The following is an 18,134-nucleotide window of genomic DNA, read 5'->3' as shown; positions in this document are numbered from 1 at the left end:
TCACGTCTTAAACTCATACGGAGGCCTTAGTTTTGGTTTTAAATTACATATAATATATCATTAATGTATTTATTGTCACACAGAGCAGAATAATTGTCCACAACAAACACATCCCCTTTAATTTACACCGTTGCAACAAACACATTCCCTTTAATTTTAGACGCTCACATCACAACAACACGTTGTTCCCCGAAACACGGTTATCCACTGACTTGAGCAGCTGCTAGAGGTTTGTAACTAAGCATTTTAAAATAGAAAGTCAAGCCAGTCCAACAGCAATTGCAATGTTTGCAAGGAGGACATTTCGCGTGGAGGAAAAACTCATGAAGCAGCAAGAGGCGGAGTTTTCAGACTAACTTTTCAGATAACGGCAATTATTTGCTGTGTGACTGAGGATTATCGTCGGCGTTTCAGACCAGAATGGAGCTAATCATTACGTAAGTCGAACACTGAATGTATACTAATGTGCAAACATATATTGAAACTTTTAATATTTCTCATATGAAGCACATGAATGTAATAACAAGAGCCGCCGCGCTCGCGCCCCGGACTATAGGCAACAGAGGGGCTTCTTGCTCCGCCAGTTTCTGACACAAATGCGTCAAAATTGATTACTAATGTGAAAGATCGGATCGGGAACGATCGGAATCGGTAGATATTTAAAATCACATGATCGGGATCGGATCGGGAGCAAAAAAAGGCGATCGGGACATCCCTAGTATGTATGTATTATTTACAGATAATTGAAGGTACCTCAAAACATGAAACCAAGCCATGTCACACATCGTGTGTGTGTGTGTGTGTGTGTTACTTGAACAATTGTCACTGTGCTCCTAAATTTCTTTGTGTGCTCCTAAATTTGTATTTAGATTTTATTTATTAACATTTTATTTAGGAGCACATGTGCTCCTTGGGAAAAAGGTTAGCGTAGAGCCCTATATATGGAGACATTAACATTACATGATCAAACATAGGGACGAAGACTGTAAAAAAAAGTCTCAACAATGTTTTATAATCTTTATGTTAATTTTCATTATAAAAATTGTGCCCCCGAAATAATTTAAAAAAAAAGCCCCCGAAAATCAATTAAGGGGGGCAAAAAAAGCCCTTGAAAAAAAATGTTAATTTCTAACCCTGGTTCAAATTCATAATTTACCATCCCTAGCCAGCTCTATTTGTCTATGGAGAAGTTCCCCTTCTTTGCAGGGCTATAACTTTTTAAATTCTATTGCTAAATTGCCATTATTATGGCCCATTCAATGTCCTATATCCCTTGTTCAGGGTGTAGCAACGATATACTTTTTCATTCACATATTCATACTAAAATATGGTCTAAAGTATAAGTATGTTTTTATCGTTTTCTGCAGCTTTCTTCAGAACGTGATTTATAGCCCCAAATGCATTATATGCATGATGAAATACAGTTTGATAGCGATCTGTGCCAGATAATAAATTTCAACTGGAGGTACTTCTAGAAGTTACTACGCATCATCTGATGATGACCGGATGGGCGGGGGGTCGTTTATAATTCCGTGGGCAGCGTTAGATGATTCATCCAGTGTGGGTCATATGATCATCATAGCAGTTTATATGGAACACGTTAGAATATAACGCTGCAACTCACCGTGGCTTCCTCGCGCCGCTGGCAGATGAGCGTGGAACAGAATTTTTTCTATTATGGGATGGAGAAATGCCCGATCCATTTCCAGGTTGTATAATAGTATATACGTCCAAATCATGTTGTTTTTTTGAGTTATTTGCACCGATCGATGTTCACTGCGTCAAGACGGAGTCTCTCTAACGATAGCGAGTGCCCGGACGACATATGGATGAGCACTTCCGGTTCGACAAGTAATTTCCTGTTGGCGATCTGCCGATCGGCCACCAGATGGCGCTCTTGAACCGCTAGAGAGTTGAGTGGAGCTTTGCAGTATATCTCAGGGCCCCGGAGGGGAAATATGATTTGTATTGTGTGAGATGATGACTGAATAAAACTACTATCTTCACAGAGTTTTGTTTCGATTGTTCGCTAGGAATTATGGGATTTGGTGTTGGATGTATGTATGGACTCTACGCAGACTGCGACATGGTCTTTAATCGCACGATAGACTACAACTACCAAGTAGAATATCGTGGCCCAGGCTACGCTGTAAATTCATTCATCGCACAGTGATTTTTTTCATAGCACGTGTCGTGCATATATGTCGCACTGTACAGCCCTGCTTAAAAGGCTTTTTAAATTGGGTAGTATTAAAAAAAAAGTATAAACCAATATATAACAATGACAAGTATCATTATGGTTAACATGACATTTAGCTTATAAGCCCTCCACTCAGTATATATATTTATTAGTAGAAGTAATATTACTAATACCAGCTATATTGGGTGGAACTACATCAGTGATATAATTTATTAGTGGTAGAAGTTGTATTACTACTAATGCCAGCTGTAATGGCAGCAGTATTACTCATACCAGTAGTAATAGTAGTATTATGGACTCACTGGGTTCGTAGTAATGCCCCTCCATCACACCCAGGTGCATGGGTGGTGGTGCCGGCTCCGGCACGGGCCTCTGGCGCTGGGAGGAGTAGCGTTTGGCACGGTTGGCGCCCGGACCCATGATCTCCTCCATGCCGGAGAACTGAGGAGGAGCCCCGGGCATGTGCATGGGGCTGGGGATGCCTGGGGAGAGAGAGGGGTCCAATACAGATGGATAAGAAACAATACACACACACACGCATATATATATATATATACACACATAGTCACACACATATTATATTAGGGATGTTCGATATTGGCTTTTTTACCGATACCCCGATATTGTCCAACTCTTAATTTCCGATACCGATATCAACCGATACAGATATATGCAGGGTTTCCCCCCCCAAAAAACACAACATTACGCATACTTTTCACAATAAATAAAATAAGATTTTGTTTCTACTTGCTTGCCTGGGTAAATAAAGGTTAAATAAATGTAAAAAAAAAACGATACCGATCATTTCCGATATTACATTTTAATGCCAATATTGGCCGATAATATCGGACATCCCTAATATATATAGATATATACATACATACAGTCACACACAGGGGAAAATACAGATAAGAGATACAGAAAGATAACACTGATAAATACAGAGAAAATACAGAGAGATGGACAGATACATTACAGAGAAAATGAGAAAACCAAGACATCCATCCCCATTCACCCCTATAGAAAGACATCCCCATTCACCCCTAGAGAAAGACATCCCCATTCACCCCTAGAGAGACATCCATCCCCATTCACCCCTATAGAAAGACATCCCCATTCACCCCTATAGAAAGACATCCCCATTCACCCCTAGAGAAAGACATCCCCATTCACCCCTAGAGAAAGACATCCCCATTCACCCCTAGAGAAAGACATCCCCATTCACCCCTATAGAAAGACATCCCCATTGACTCCTATAGAAAGACATCCCCATTCACCCATAGAGAGACATCCATCCCCATTTCCTGTTGGTTGTCAGTTTGGCCATGGGTAGGTAGGGAATTTATTTTATTTTATTCTTTTATTTTATTCTTTCCCACGGCGACTATGGATAGGGAATTTCTTTATTTAATTAAAATGTTCACAACAACATGGATGCATGTACTCTGCCAGCATGTTTAATATCCATAATACTAAATGTTTGACTAAGATTTCTATGAAACTTTATTCGTTAAAAAAAATAAAAAATCTGATTTTCCTTTTTTTTTTATCATTTTTTTTTTTTTAAACTCATAAAATATATTGGGTCGCACCTAAATCGGCAGGGTCGGTCGGCAACCGGAAACCAACTATTAATTTTGTTAGGCCCCATTCACCCCTAGAGACATCCATCCCCATTCACCCCTAGAGAGACATCCATCCCTATTCACCCCTAGAGACATCCATCCCCATTCACCCCTATAGAAAGACATCCCCATTCACCCCTAGACATCCATCCCCATTCACCCCTAGAGACATCCATCCCTATTCACCCCTAGAGACATCCATCCCCATTCACCCCTAGAGACATCCATCCCCATTCACCCCTAGAGAGACATCCATCCCCATTCACCCCTAGAGACATCCATCCCCATTCACCCCTAGAGACATCCATCCCCATTCACCCCTAGAGAGACATCCATCCCCATTCACCCCTAGAGAGACATCCATCCCCATTCACCCCTAGAGACATCCATCCCCATTCACCCCTAGAGACAGGGAGCGAAATTAACTTTTTGACTCACCGGCCAGTGGCGGGTAGATGGGAAGAGTCTACCCGCCAAGCATATTTCTTACATGCCAAAATTTTTTTGATTAAAAAAATATATATATATATTTTATATAAAAAATTTTTTTAAATAAAATATATATTATATAATCATACTTGTAGTTGTATTATCTGCGAGACATCGCCACCACGCAATAAGTCAAAATGCTTGCTATCTGCAAACAGCTCCACTGTCTGTGTGTGTATACTTGAGTAGCCTCCAGCTCCAGCAAGGATTCACCGGCCCTGCAGCTAGACCCTATATTCAGCTAGACCCTACATTCAGCATGCAAGGATTCTCCGGCGATGCAGCTGGACCCATTTATAACGTTACTGTTCTTGTGTCAAATCACATTCAACATGCCCTCAGCTAGAATACGCATTCAATCAATGTTATAAGACATTGATATCAGGAGCTATCTGTAGCTACTGCTAGCCCGGTAGATAACGTTAAGACAATTTAGTTTACTGGGACAGATCGACTAACGTGAGCTAGCTAACGAGGGAACGGAGGTATTATGCACTCGAGTCGACTATTGCTGGAGCATTTGTTGATATCAGCAGCTATCAGTAGCTAGCCAGCTAGATACCGTTAGACAATGCCTCGTCATGTATTAAACTAAAAGTGAATAGTTGACTGGGTCATTGTTTAAACAGTAACGGAGGTCCGCTCTTCTAGAGCAGACTGCCTGTGTTGACATGAGCACTGCGAGCAGAAGCCCTTAGCCAATAGTATCCCGCTGCAGGGCTGGGCGGATATGACTCGTTGCCACAGTTTTTTTCAAAATAAGAGTATCATACAAACCTAATTGTTGCTAACTGCCAGAGCCATCGATATGACTGGAGATGCGCTTGGGGCGGAAATGAGACCCGCACAGATTTTCAAAATAAGAGTATCGTTATGAACTTGATTGATTACACGTCACACGGCGGGCAGCCCTCTAAGTGTCAAGCGCCAACGGTAAAAACTGACCGCCCCTGGCGGGCGGCGGGCTTTAGTTTCGGTCCCTGCCTAGAGACATCCATCCCCATTCACCCCTAGAGAGACATCCATCCCCATTCACCCCTAGAGAGACATCCATCCCCATTCACCCCTAGAGACATCCATCCCCATTCACCCCTAGAGACATCCATCCCCATTCACCCCTAGAGACATCCATCCCCATTCACCCCTAGAGAGACATCCATCCCCATTCACCCCTAGAGAGATATCCATCCCCATTCACCCCTAGAGAGACATCCATCCCCATTCACCCCTAGAGAGATATCCATCCCCATTCACCCCTAGAGAGACATCCATCCCCATTCACCCCTAGAGAGACATCCATCCCCATTCACCCCTTAACCTCTTCTTAAGCCCGACGGGCACGGCACAGAGCCGAGATTCATATCACGCCATAAATCTACCAATACAGAGTAGGGATGCACCGAAAATGGTTAAAAAGGCTCTTTCGGCTTTCGGCCAAAAGGGTTTTAGCACCGAAAATATATCACAGAATGTCAAAGAACAGGGTTACGTAACGTTCGTAACCTAAAGTGTTGTTGTGATGACGTAATCAAATTTTGTTGTATGCAAAGAGAAAATGTTTAAATTGTACAATCTTTCAGCAGTCAGTCTGGAATTAATGTATGCATTCAAAAGTACTGAATAAATGTTTTATGGGCCCATAATAGTGATTATTAATATTATTTAAGTAAAGTTTTGCCATAATCATGTCTTTTGCCATAATCAGGTAGCTAAAAAAAAAGAGAAATACATTATATATTAGGCCTGCCGCGATAAGCAATAAATCGATTAATTGCCGCGATAATTAAAATGAATGCAATGATTTTGACGGGCGCGATTAATTGCTATTTGCGCGTTTGTTTTAATGAGGCGGAACCAGTGCCCCTTGTCAGTCACTGTCCGTGTTGGGAGGCGGGCCGCTGGCTTTACTACAGAGCACAGCACAGGAGCTCCGTGGGGCTAACGTTACCCCTCATTGTGTCTATTCTACTAGCATTAACGTTACTCATACAAACAATCAATAGAGAGTTATATTGATCACGCTATGTACGATAGCCATGCTAAAACGCTAGCACAACATTAGCTAGCACCTAACAACAAGCCTTAACAAGTCAGCGATCTTTTTGCGAGACTAAACTCTCCGCTCGGTGGCAAATTGTGTTGATGTCGGTTTTGTTTAATCAATAAATGAGGCAGAATACACAGTGACTGTATCCTTTGTTTATTGCACTTGTGCCTGCTGCAAACATAATGATTATGAAATCCTATGAGAGACATTAAAGATGGCGGCTTTCTGTTTTCGTTCAGACTCCCTCAGACTCTCCAACGAGTGACGCGTCTCTATTCTGACCAATCAGTGGTCTGCAGTGTTTCACGTGACTTTTCTGGTACCACTTCTACTCGCTTGGAACCACGACAGAGCAGGGACTAAAAAAGTACCCAAAAAGTACCTAAGGCCTAACAAAATTAATAGTTGGTTTCAGGTTGGTTGTCAGTTTGGCCATGGGTAGGTAGGGAATTATTTTATTTTATTTATTTTTTTTATTCTTTCCCACGGCGACTATGGATAGGGAATTTCTTTATTTAATTAAAATGTTCACAACAACATGGATGCATGTACTCTGCCAGCATGTTTAATATCCATAATACTAAATGTTTGACTAAGATTTCTATGAAACTTTATAAAAAAAAAAAAAAAAAAAAAAAAAAATTATAAATTTTTCTAAAAACTCATACAATATATCAGGTCGCACCTAAATCGGCAGGGTCGGTCGGCAACCTGAAACCAACTATTAATTTTGTTAGGCCTAATAATCACAACAATACTTCCGGTCCGGTCGGTGGGCTTCAAAATAAAAGTCTAAAACACTGGAAAAGACGGAGCGGTGGGCTTCAAAATAAAAGTTTTGGGGAAAAAAATTCTCAAAAAAAAATTCTCTAACCGGTCGCAATAATATCGCTTATCGCGATATTTTCGGGGGCAATTAATCGCCCAGCAAAATGTGTTATTGTGGCAGGCCTATTATATATATATTTATATTAGGGCTGCAACGATTAGTCGACATAAATCGACAACGAGGAATTGTTGCGTCGATTAGTCATAAAAAATATATATATTATATATATATATATAATATTTTTTTTTTTTTTTTTTTGCACTACCTATCTTTGTGAAAGTGGCTTCTCAGCTCTGGTCCAGCCAGCTGAAGACTTCTTAGCTTAACATAACAGACAACAGTAAGTTTGGGGGAACTAATGGGATAACTGGGGATGTTGTTTGGTCCTGACAAGAGTCTCAAAGCAACTTTGAGGTCATGCTCAATCAGGGTTTCCGTTAGAAAAAATTGTTGCCGGCCTCAGTGTCCGGTAGATCACAATCTACCGGTCAAATGAGAGAAATTCCGGTCAGAGTTTATTGAGTTTATCTTTTCCGGTGTTTTAGACTTTTATTTTGAAGCCCACCGACCGGACCGGAAGTATTGTGATTATTAGGTACTTTTTGGGTACTTTTTTAGTCCCTGCTCTGTCGTGGTCCCAAGCGAGTAGAAGTGGTACCAGAAAAGTCACGTGAAACACTGCAGACCAGAGCTGAGAAGCCACTTTCACAAAGATAGGTAGTGCAAAAAATTATACCGGTAATTTTTTATTTTATTTTTTTTAATACAATTGTTTTTCGATTAGTCGACTAATCGAAAAAATAAGATAGATTAGTCGACTACCAAAATAGTCATTAGTTGCAGCCCTAATTTATATGAATCATTTTCGGCCTTTCGGCATTCGGCCAACTGTTTCCTATTTTCGGTATCGGTTTCGGCCAAGAATTTCCCATTCGGTGCATCCCTAATACAGAGCATATGAATTAATGTTGCGTCCCCCCCACGCCCCCCCCCCCAAATGTAGCCAAGAGTAAAGACCATAACCCTGTCAAAACAGCAGTCAATGTGTATATTTTCAGCACTACGTTTGTTTACCAATGATTTTTAAGTGCGATTAGTGAAATGAGTTTATAGAAATCTCAGCGCATCGAGTCAGAAAAAGACGCTTATTGATGTGAGGATTTGGCACAACCTAACTTGAGTGTAGTCTTTTGAGAGAAGAGACCCAGTTATACAGAGAGTCTGATTCAAGGTTCTCTTGCGTGCTAGTCATGCTTACTAATAAGAAGTGCTGTGCTCTCATTGCTCACCAATCAGAAGTAGCCCAAGGTAGCCATGTATATGCCCAACAACAGCAGCTTGTGTGTGAAGATGTTACAGCAGGGCTCCAGAGCACGCGCCTATTGGGTCGCATTTTGCGACCGAGATAATTCCTTGTTTTTTCCCCTGTGCTGTTTCTATGTGCAGTGAAAACTCGAATGCGTCTAACAAGCTTTGCATCCTCGTCATTCCTGATGCCCATCACGGGGTAAACTAACATTAGCCGCTAATGCTAACTAGGCTAAGCTAGCTAACAGACAGAGAAAACAGGGGAGTTCCAATAGTAGGAGGAGGGGGGGGGGGGGCTGAGCCCGTCTCTCTCTCTACTGTACATTCAATTAACATTTAAGTAGGAAAACTAGTGGTGGGGGAAAATATCGATACGTAGTAGTATCGCGATACTTTGCGTGGCGATACTGTATCGATACAGGGACGCCAAAGAGATTTAATTATTTATTTATTTATAAAAAAAAATTAATAAAAGATTTTGTATTTTCTTTTTTTGTATAAGGAAGTTGCATTGTTAATTTCAATACCTGTAATAGTACAGTAGTCCACACACATGTGCATTCAGTTAAGTTGGACTATGACTAGGGATGTCCCGATCACATTTTTTTGCTCCCGATCCGATCCCGATCATGTGATTTCGAGTATCTACCGATATCGATCTTTCTCGATCCGATAAAAAAAAAATAAAAAAAGTCTCCCATCCCAATTTCTCACATTACATTCACCCTGAATGTTGACGTTATCCAGGTGAAAAGTTAACTTCATTCAAGCGAGGCATTGCAACCGGAGTAATATAAAAACTCTGCCTCCAACCTGCTGCTTCATGAGAGCAATGGCGCCATCGTCTGTAAAAATCAGGTGACTGCAAGTTCTGCAACTAATGGATGTCCCTCATCCTTGACATAAATCATTTGATGTATAATTAAATCAAAGGAAATGAGTTTGTTTTGGCAAAATTCTTCTGCTCTGTGTGACAATAAATGAATGATGATATGCAATTTAAAACCAAAACGAAGGCCTCAGTATGAGTTTAAGACGTGAACATGGTCATGTTTGTTGAATAAAAAAAAAAAAAAAAAAATTTAATAATAATGTATCGCTAATTTAATCGCAATATCTGTCAGAAAAATCACAATTAGATATTTCCCCAAAAACGTGCAGCCCTACACGGAAGACCAGATCAAGGCTGATAACAATCAACAAAAGGCTGAAAACACCATAATCTATCAGGTTCATAGATGTCCCTAGATACCAGGAACATGCAAATGGACCTTGTAAGAAGTGGAGCAATCTTCCATTTACTTATGTACTTTTAGGCAAATTTTCAGAAAATATGGCTAGGGCTTAACAGTTTGAGTGCCAGCCATTTAACATTGGAAACCCTGTTGAATGCCAGCACCCACTTCAATGATAGCGTTGTGAACGCATAATCTCTATCCTAAATTATGGCTATGCGTCTAATCTGCCCGTCGTTTATCAATGACTTGTTTGCAGTCAACATTGTCGAAACGGATAGTTTTTTTATCGGTTAATTTTCGTTTTATAGCATTTTGAAAAGCCCTCGTTTTCAAGGAAAATATATATTCTGTGATAAACGGCATTTACTGGAATATTCTAGCATACAGAAAAACGTTGTAATTTTTCTGCCTATTTATGAATCGTTTTCAAATAAACGCTAGATTATCGATAGTATATGTGTACTTATGCACGCTATAGAGGCAGGCTGAAAAATCGATTCTCTCATTTCCTCATCAGGAATCACCGCACACACACAGGGCAAAAGCTTATATCTCCGTGAAAACAGGTCTGATTATCCTAAGACTGGTAAAATAAATTCCTTACCCGAGATCAGATGTTATCCAAAAAGATTATTCCAATTCCTGATCGCCATTCCAAATATCGATCACGCTCATTGATTACAGCGTTGGTACTGTAAATACATAATCCACGCTGTTCTGAGGGCCGGCGATCACTTGGTCTCTTCAGATGCCTTGACGGAAAAGTAAAATGAGTAAACTGACCACTCCCCCTGCATCAGTCTAACGTAATGGGGTGCAGTTACACAGGGAGAGACGATAGGGGGCGGTATCTTCCCAATTGAGCTCAGAGAGTCTGCAACACTAACCTGAGGCTCGATTGATGCCAATAAAATAAAATAAACGCCAAACAGACGCTATATAGCGTCGGGGGCACTCAAAGGTCGGCATGAACTAACGACAAAAAGCGTCCGTGGCATCCAATGTGTTAAGAGGTTAATAAAGAGCAGCTAAGCCATTGCAGGGCGAGAGGCTTAGCCAGCGAATCAGAGAGAGAGACCGATCAGGGAGCAACAAAAACACAAAGCAGGATCTAGACACACGGCCCCCACTCACCCCTCATCTCGGACCGCAGGTACGAAGCCGGGGGCAACACCTGAGTCGGCCAGTTCTGCCCGGCCAGACTCAACCTGGCCAGGTCCTGGTCCAACCCGGTCAGGCCGCCGGTGCTGGGGCTGCTCCCGGCCCCTCCTCCTCCCTGGCTGGGCACAGCGTCTTCTGTGGCCCAGTCCTTCCCTCCCACGTCCCCAGAGGTCGGGGTCGGGGTCGTGGCCACTGTGGCCACTGTGGCCGCCTCCTCCACGGAGGGCTGCTTGCTGCCCAACTCTGCCGGCCGCGATCGAGTCCTGCGGGCCAGCGAGTATGACTTCCTCTCCACCGGCCGTTCGGCGGGAGGGGACGACTCCCGATTGGTCGCCGGCGACTGAGAGGAGGGTTCGGAGGAAGAGGTAGCCAATCCCGATCGGTCCGAGTTTCCTCGTTGCTCCTGTTGCTGCTGTTGTCGTCGTGGCGACGTGGACCGGTAACCGTGTTGGGAAGCCGACGTCGTCACAGAAAACTCGTCGCCTTCCTCCCGCTCGTTGCCATGGATGTGGGTAACCTCCTCAACGACCACCGAAGGACCTCCCCTTCCTCCGCCACCACGCGCCCTGTGAACCCCGCCCCTTTCCCCATCAACCAATGTAATGCATTGCCGGTGGCCGGGCTCCGAATAGGTCTTGGGACCCTGTCTCTCTCTGAGATGAGGTGCGTTCGACTCGCCGTTTCTATACTGAGACTGCGGGGGGAGGTGCGCTTGATTCTGCTGCGGTCTGCCACTCTGGAAGCCCCGGTTGGGCGGGGCATTGTGGGAGGGCAGGGCTCTGTTGGAGGGGCTGTTGTTGTGGTTGCGTGGGGAGGAGGAAGGAGGGAGAGAAGAGGGGGAGGAAGAGGAGGGATGGAGGGGCACAGAAGGAGGGGGACCTCGGGCAGAACCGCCGGGACCCTGCCAGGAGCGGACAGGTCGCTCTCCTCCTTCACCCTGCCAGGAGCGGACAGGTCGCTCTCCTCCTTCACCCTGCCAGGAGCGGACAGGTCGCTCTCCTCCTTCACCCTGCCAGGAGCGGACAGGTCGCTCTCCTCGTTCTCCTCGCTCTCCTCCTCCACCACCTCCACCACCTCCACCTCCTCCTCCACCACCACCACCTCCTCCTCCTCCTCCTCGCTGGTCTCTGCTGGGGGAGGTACTGTATCTGCAGTGAGCGGGAGAGAGAAAAAGAAATGTAGGTATATATTATTAGAGTTGTTCCGATACCGATACCAGTATCGGAAATGCCGCCGATACTGCCTAAAATGCTGGTATCAGTATCGGCGAGTACCCTCTAATTCTGCGCTCCGATACCATATGACGTAATTTATCAACAACACTGCGGTCTGCCGAGTGAGCATTATAAAACAAACGTGTTTTTAACCGACCGTGAATTAAAGTGTCAATGCCATTTGTCATTTTAACAGCAGATACTTTCTTAAAATGCCATCGTCCCGACAGAGCGCTGTTGACTGGGAGCTCTGATGGGTTCGCTTGGTGGTGTTATTAGTAGAGTTGTTCCGATACCGATACTGGTATCGGAAAAGCCGCCGATACTGGCTAAAATGCTGGTATCGGTATCGGCGAGTACCCTCTAATGCTGCGCTCCGATACCATATGACGTAATTTATCAACAACACTGTGGTCTGTTGAGTAAGCATTATAAAACAAACGTGTGCTTAATCGATTAAAGTGTCAATGCCATTTGTCATTTTAACAGCAGATACTTTCTTAAATGTCATCGTCCCGACAGAGCGGTGTTGACGGCGAGCTCATGGGTTCGCTTGGTGGCTGGTGTTATTAGCATTGAACGGCTAACCGAAAGCTAGCTTTAACATTACCTTGGCTAAAGTTGGGGCTATTCATATAATCCAGCAATAATGGCTGCAGACCTGCAAGCAAAGTACAGCAAGTTGGCAAAGGAGTATTCCAAGTTAAATCACAATGTCACCAGTAACGTTACAGTCTTCTATGGTCTTCCCATATACCGGTAGCTCATGCTAGCTAACGGTAACGTCGTCATTGCACAATTGCACGTCGCGTACACAATTAATGACATGTTGCGGACAGCCATATCGGCGACAATGTTTAGCTTTTAGTGCCAAATGATAAGAGTCTGAGGCGGAGTCTCAAAAGAGAATGTTGAATATTTATTGTGCAAAAATCACAAAAGATCCGTCTGCTACTGAACGGAGCCTTGTAGACAGACTGAGTAGGGTATATCTGCAGAGCCAGTGGGTAGCGAGTGCAGCAACGTATAATGTCCGTGTGGATCATTGGAGTAGGGTATATCTGCAGTGCTGAAGCCCCATACTCATTGATTAATGATACTAATACAAATCTATACAATCACCTGTTGTTGAATAAATACCATTACTTTCTAGTTATGACTAAAAAACAGTATATATAAAACAGTATTTGTTAAAAAAAAAAAAATATTATATTTATAAAAAATTTATATAATATCGTTTTTTTTTTTTTTTTTATGTATGCACTGGTATCGGATAAGTATCGGTATCGGCCGATACCCAAAGCTTAGTTATCGGAATCGGATCGGAAAGGAAAAAATGGTATCGGAACATCTCTAGTTATTAGCATTGAACAGCTAACCGAAAGCTAGCGTTAACTAACGTTAAAGTTTTAGCTTTAACGTTACCTTGGCTAAAGTTGGGGCTATTCATAATCCAGCAATAATGGCTGCAGACCTGCAAGCAAAGTACAGCAAGTTGGCAAAGGAGTATTCCAAGTTAAATCACATTTTCACCAGTAACGTTACAGTCACATTAACGTCGTCACTGATCGACCACCTCGCGTACACAATTAATGACATGTTGTGGACAGCCATATCGGTGACAATGTTTAGCTATTAGTGCCAAATTATAAGAGTCTGAGGCGGAGTCTCAAAAGAGAATGTTGAATATTTATTGTGCAAAAATCCCAACAGAGCCTCTGCTACTTAAACGGAGCCTTGTGGAAGCAAGTGCAGCAACGAATAATGTCCGTGTGGAACTAATGTGCCAACAACCTTTCCGTGGATGAACTCATTGAGATAGTTTTCAATTACTGATACTAATCTATACAATCACCTGTTGTTGAATAAATACCATTACTTTATAGTTATTACTAAAAAACAGTATATATAAAACAGTAGCTGTATAAAAAAAGTTTTATAATTAAAAAAAATTTAATGTATGCACTGGTATCGGATCAGTATCGGTAGATACCCAAAGCTTAGGTATCGGAATCGGATCGGGAAGGAAAAAATGGTATCGGAACATCTCTATATATTATTAGGGTCCTATGGAATCCGCAGAAAGGATTTCACGGAATTTAGATATTAACACTTTGATCGCCATGGGTTAAATTCATAATTTACCATCCCTAGCCAGCTCTATTTGTCTATGGAGAAGTTCCCCTTCTTTGCAGGGCTATAACTTTTTTAATTCTATTGCTAAATTGCCATTATTATGGCCCATTCAATGTCCTATATGTATTGTTCAGGGTGTAGCAACGTTAAACTTTTTCATTCACATATTCATACTAAAATATGGTCTAAAGTATAAGTATGTTTTTATCGTTTTCTGCAGCTTTCTCCAGAACGTGATCTATAGCCCCAAATGCATTATATTGATGATGCAATACAGCTTGATGGCAATCGGCGCAATATAAAAAATTCCAACTAGACGTACTTCTAGAAGTTACTACACGTCATCTGATGTTGACCGGATGGGCGAGGGGCCGTTTATAATTCCGTGGGCAGCGTTATATCAATCATCTAATGTGGGTCAAATGTTGATCATAGCAGTTAGAAACGAAGACGGTAATACTACACGCTAAAACTCACCCCAGTCTCCTCGCGCCGTTGGGCGATCAGCGTAGAGTAGAAATTTTACCATTATGGGATGTCGATTTACCCGGTCCATTTCCAGGTTGTATAATGGTATATACGTCAGTGCATGTGAGCGGATCGGAGCGTGAGCGGCGCGGGGCGCGGAGCGGCCGGTTTTGACGTGAGCGAGGAGTGGGTTTTAAAATGAGTCGGCGCGACGTCCGGAGCGAGAGTTCTCCTCCGCTCCAATCCACTCCAGGCCGCTCACAGTGGTTTAACACTGATGTAATATATACATGCAGTACAATGCCAAAGCAACAGATGGCGATGTACAAACATGAAGGCCATTTTCAACCAATGAGAAGGGTGAACCTGTGATAGGCTGTTCGTTCAGGCTTTGTCACTGTAGAGACGCCCACACTCACTCCAGTTAGAAAAAGTATATCGACGCCATTGTTGTTGACGTTAGCTTACATGCTAACGTTAATGGCAGCGACCATAGCATTGTGGCTCGGCTAGCCTATCATCGCTTAATAGAGATAGTGAATGGATAAACAACGTTATTTAACATTGCAGAATGGCTACAATTACAATGCGGCTCAATACAAACAATTGTTAAGGGGCCCAGGGGGTGTAGACTGTTGTAGTTTGAGCTCATTTACACCATGCTCCAAAAAAAGAAGAAAGAAAACTGCCGAGCGATCTGGCGCGGGGAGCGCTCGATTCAAGGTGAGCGGGGAGCGACTTGGGGGCGGGGTCAACATGAGTGATTAGCGGAGCGGACCAAGCTTTAAAGAGCGAAGAGCGGATTTCTCGGCCGCGCCGATCCGCTCACGTGGTCTGATATACGTCCAAATCATGTTGTTTATCGAGTTATTTGCAATGGATCGCTATGTATTGTGACGAGTCAGAGTGCCGGGAGCCAAACCGAGTGCCCGGAAGTAATATGGCCGAACAGCACAACCTCCACAGCACTTCCTGTTTGGCGATTGCGCCGATCGGCCACCAGATGGTGCTCCTGAACCGCCAGAGAGCTCAGTGGGTCCTCCTGGTGGATCTCAGGCCAGCGGAGGGGAAATATGAATCCGATCACAGATTTTTGAAATATTGATATTAAAGACGCTGTAAAGCGTCCTTCGGCAACTTGAGCATGGCCGGGAAGGACGCTGTAACACGTCTTCTGGCAGTTAAAGTGTTAATGTTTCACATTTTGTTTATCATTTTGGAAATAAATTCTATTTGAATAAATGATATTTTTGAAAGCTAACCTCACCTTTTAATTGCCAAATAATAACATACACTCTTACCAGGGGTCAAAACAATGCCATTTACTGTTTTTTATATAGAAATAAAATGTATATTATGCATAATTGAGTTTGGAATTTTGGCCCGGCCCCCCAACATATTTTCAGTTGCTCATTCGGCCCCCTGGGAAAAATAATTGCCCACCCCTGTTCTAGAAGTTACTACGTATCATCTGATATTGACCGGATGGGCGAGGGGGCGTTTATAATTCCGTGGGCAGCGTTAGATGATTCATCCAGTGTGGGTCATATGATCATCATAGAAGTTTATATGGAACACGTTAGAATATAACGCTGCAACTCACCGTGACTTCCTCGCGCCGCTGGCAGATGAGCGTGGAACAAATATTGATATCAAAGACGAGTTACGGCGTCTTCGGCAGAATGAGCATGGCTAGGAATGACGTCTAAACACGTCATCGGCGACCATAGTGTTAACACGGAATTCTGAATTATCGCTGCATTTGCTTAAATTATACATAAATCGGTTTTCATATAAATCAATCTTCACTGCGACTTTAAAACGGTGACGCGGCACGTTCTACGGAGACACAGAAATTACGGCTATACCAAATCCATTCCAAGACAACGGAACGCAGTGCGTGCTCCACAAGTCACTCACTTGCATCGCGCGTAACAAGAGTCTCTCTCTCAAGTAGTGTTGTCAAAAATATCGAAGTATCGATACATATCGATACTGAATATTTAAAAAGGCTTCGATACTCATTTCCCGAAGTACCGATACTTTCTGCAGTATCGGTACCACCAGCTGGCGAGTGTTCTACCCAGGGTTTCCGTTAGAAAAAATTGTTGCCGGTCTCCGTGACCTGCAAGATTTCAATCTACCGGACAAATGAGATTAATTCCGGTCATAGTTTATTGAGCTTTAAAACAATTGATAGGCAGGCTATATAAAGAATGTCATCCTCAAGGCATGTAGATTTATAATATTATTACTTAAAACTAGGCTACTTTTGCGTATACAGTCATTAATTAATATATTCCAAATAAAATAAGTCCCTCGATACTCCGTGCTGCTGCTGACTTTATCCGCGTATGTGGGCAGTCGGTCCGACACTAAACAGCAGTTATAATCACATTTTTATGAGCTAACGAATTCCGTTATATTGGACATTTGTATTAATTATATCAAGCGAAGAACTGAGAAAGCAGAGAGACGGCAACATTATCGTGGTTTGCGTGACGACTCTCTCCACCTCACAACGACTTATTTGCAAAGAGTATGGCGCTGCAGAGAAGCTGATTTAGCTGTTATTGGCTCTTTTCTGGGAACCGCACAGCAGCGCCCCCCACCCAACATTGGCTGAAAATGGCTGAATTGGAGTACTGCTGGAATACTGCATTGGGCTGCTTGTGCTATGGCTCTGCAGCTTCACAAAAGTTTGCACACCCAGCACTAAGCTCTCGCTCGCTGACAACGTCGTTGTCATTATTAGAAGCAACGAGGAAACAAATGTAATGATCGTTTCGTTCATCGCATAGGCTATTTAATTTTAGCCTATTTTAATACAATTCAAATAATCAAATTGTGCTTAGACTCAGGGAATTATTTTCACCGGACATTAAGACCGGAGAGATGAAATATGTCGGACTTAAACAGATTTTGCCGGTCAAAAACCGGTAATTACCGGCTAACGGAAACGCTGGTTCTACCGCAAGTTGTTGACGCGCTGTTCAGAGCGCTCAGCGTGCTTGCCCCCCCGGCTCCTCCGAGTCCAGCCCTCCCCCTCACAGAGTCACAGAGAGCCGTCTTCTTCAGTTAGTAAACAAACATTTTAGCTGAAGATGGTAAATGCAGAGCCTCCGCAACTTGTGCTTGTGGATAAAGAAAGCAGCAGAAGTGCTGTTTGGAGGTACTTCGGGTTTCAAGTAAACAACGAAGGACAAGCTACAAATGCCCCAATGCTATTTGCAAGCGGTTATAGCAGTGCCAGCGCCGATCTCCATAAAGAAATGAAAGAGGTTCGTGACAGCTGCTCTTTCAACGTCACTGTGACTGAAGCATTAAACCATTAACTCTAGTTTAATACATGATACGTTGTCTACTGATGGCGCATAATATCAACAGCTGCTTCGTTGTAACGTTATAGCTACCAGCTA

The 18,134-nt window shown here is 43.0% G+C and overlaps 1 protein-coding gene across 1 annotated transcript in view; it reads right to left on the bottom strand.

Annotated features, from left to right (window-relative positions):
* Positions 1-18,134, bottom strand: part of casc3 (casc3 exon junction complex subunit) — a gene marked incomplete at its 5' end in the record, with an annotated part of 52,273 nt that overhangs the window by 18,726 nt on the left and 15,413 nt on the right. Inside the window, 3 exons of the mRNA XM_084328815.1 lie at positions 2,503-2,682; positions 10,871-11,821; positions 11,978-12,045. Of these exons, the coding sequence (XP_084184941.1) occupies positions 2,503-2,682; positions 10,871-11,821; positions 11,978-12,045 (1,199 nt within the window). The remainder of the gene's footprint in view (positions 1-2,502; positions 2,683-10,870; positions 11,822-11,977; positions 12,046-18,134) is intronic.

The sequence above is a fragment of the Notolepis coatsorum genome (genome assembly GCF_963971535.1).
Source record: "Notolepis coatsorum genome assembly, chromosome: 14".
NCBI classification, from domain to species: domain Eukaryota; kingdom Metazoa; phylum Chordata; class Actinopteri; order Aulopiformes; family Paralepididae; genus Notolepis; species Notolepis coatsorum.
The sequence above is the reverse complement of the archived record's forward strand: the minus strand, read 5'-3'. Positions and strand labels throughout refer to the sequence as shown.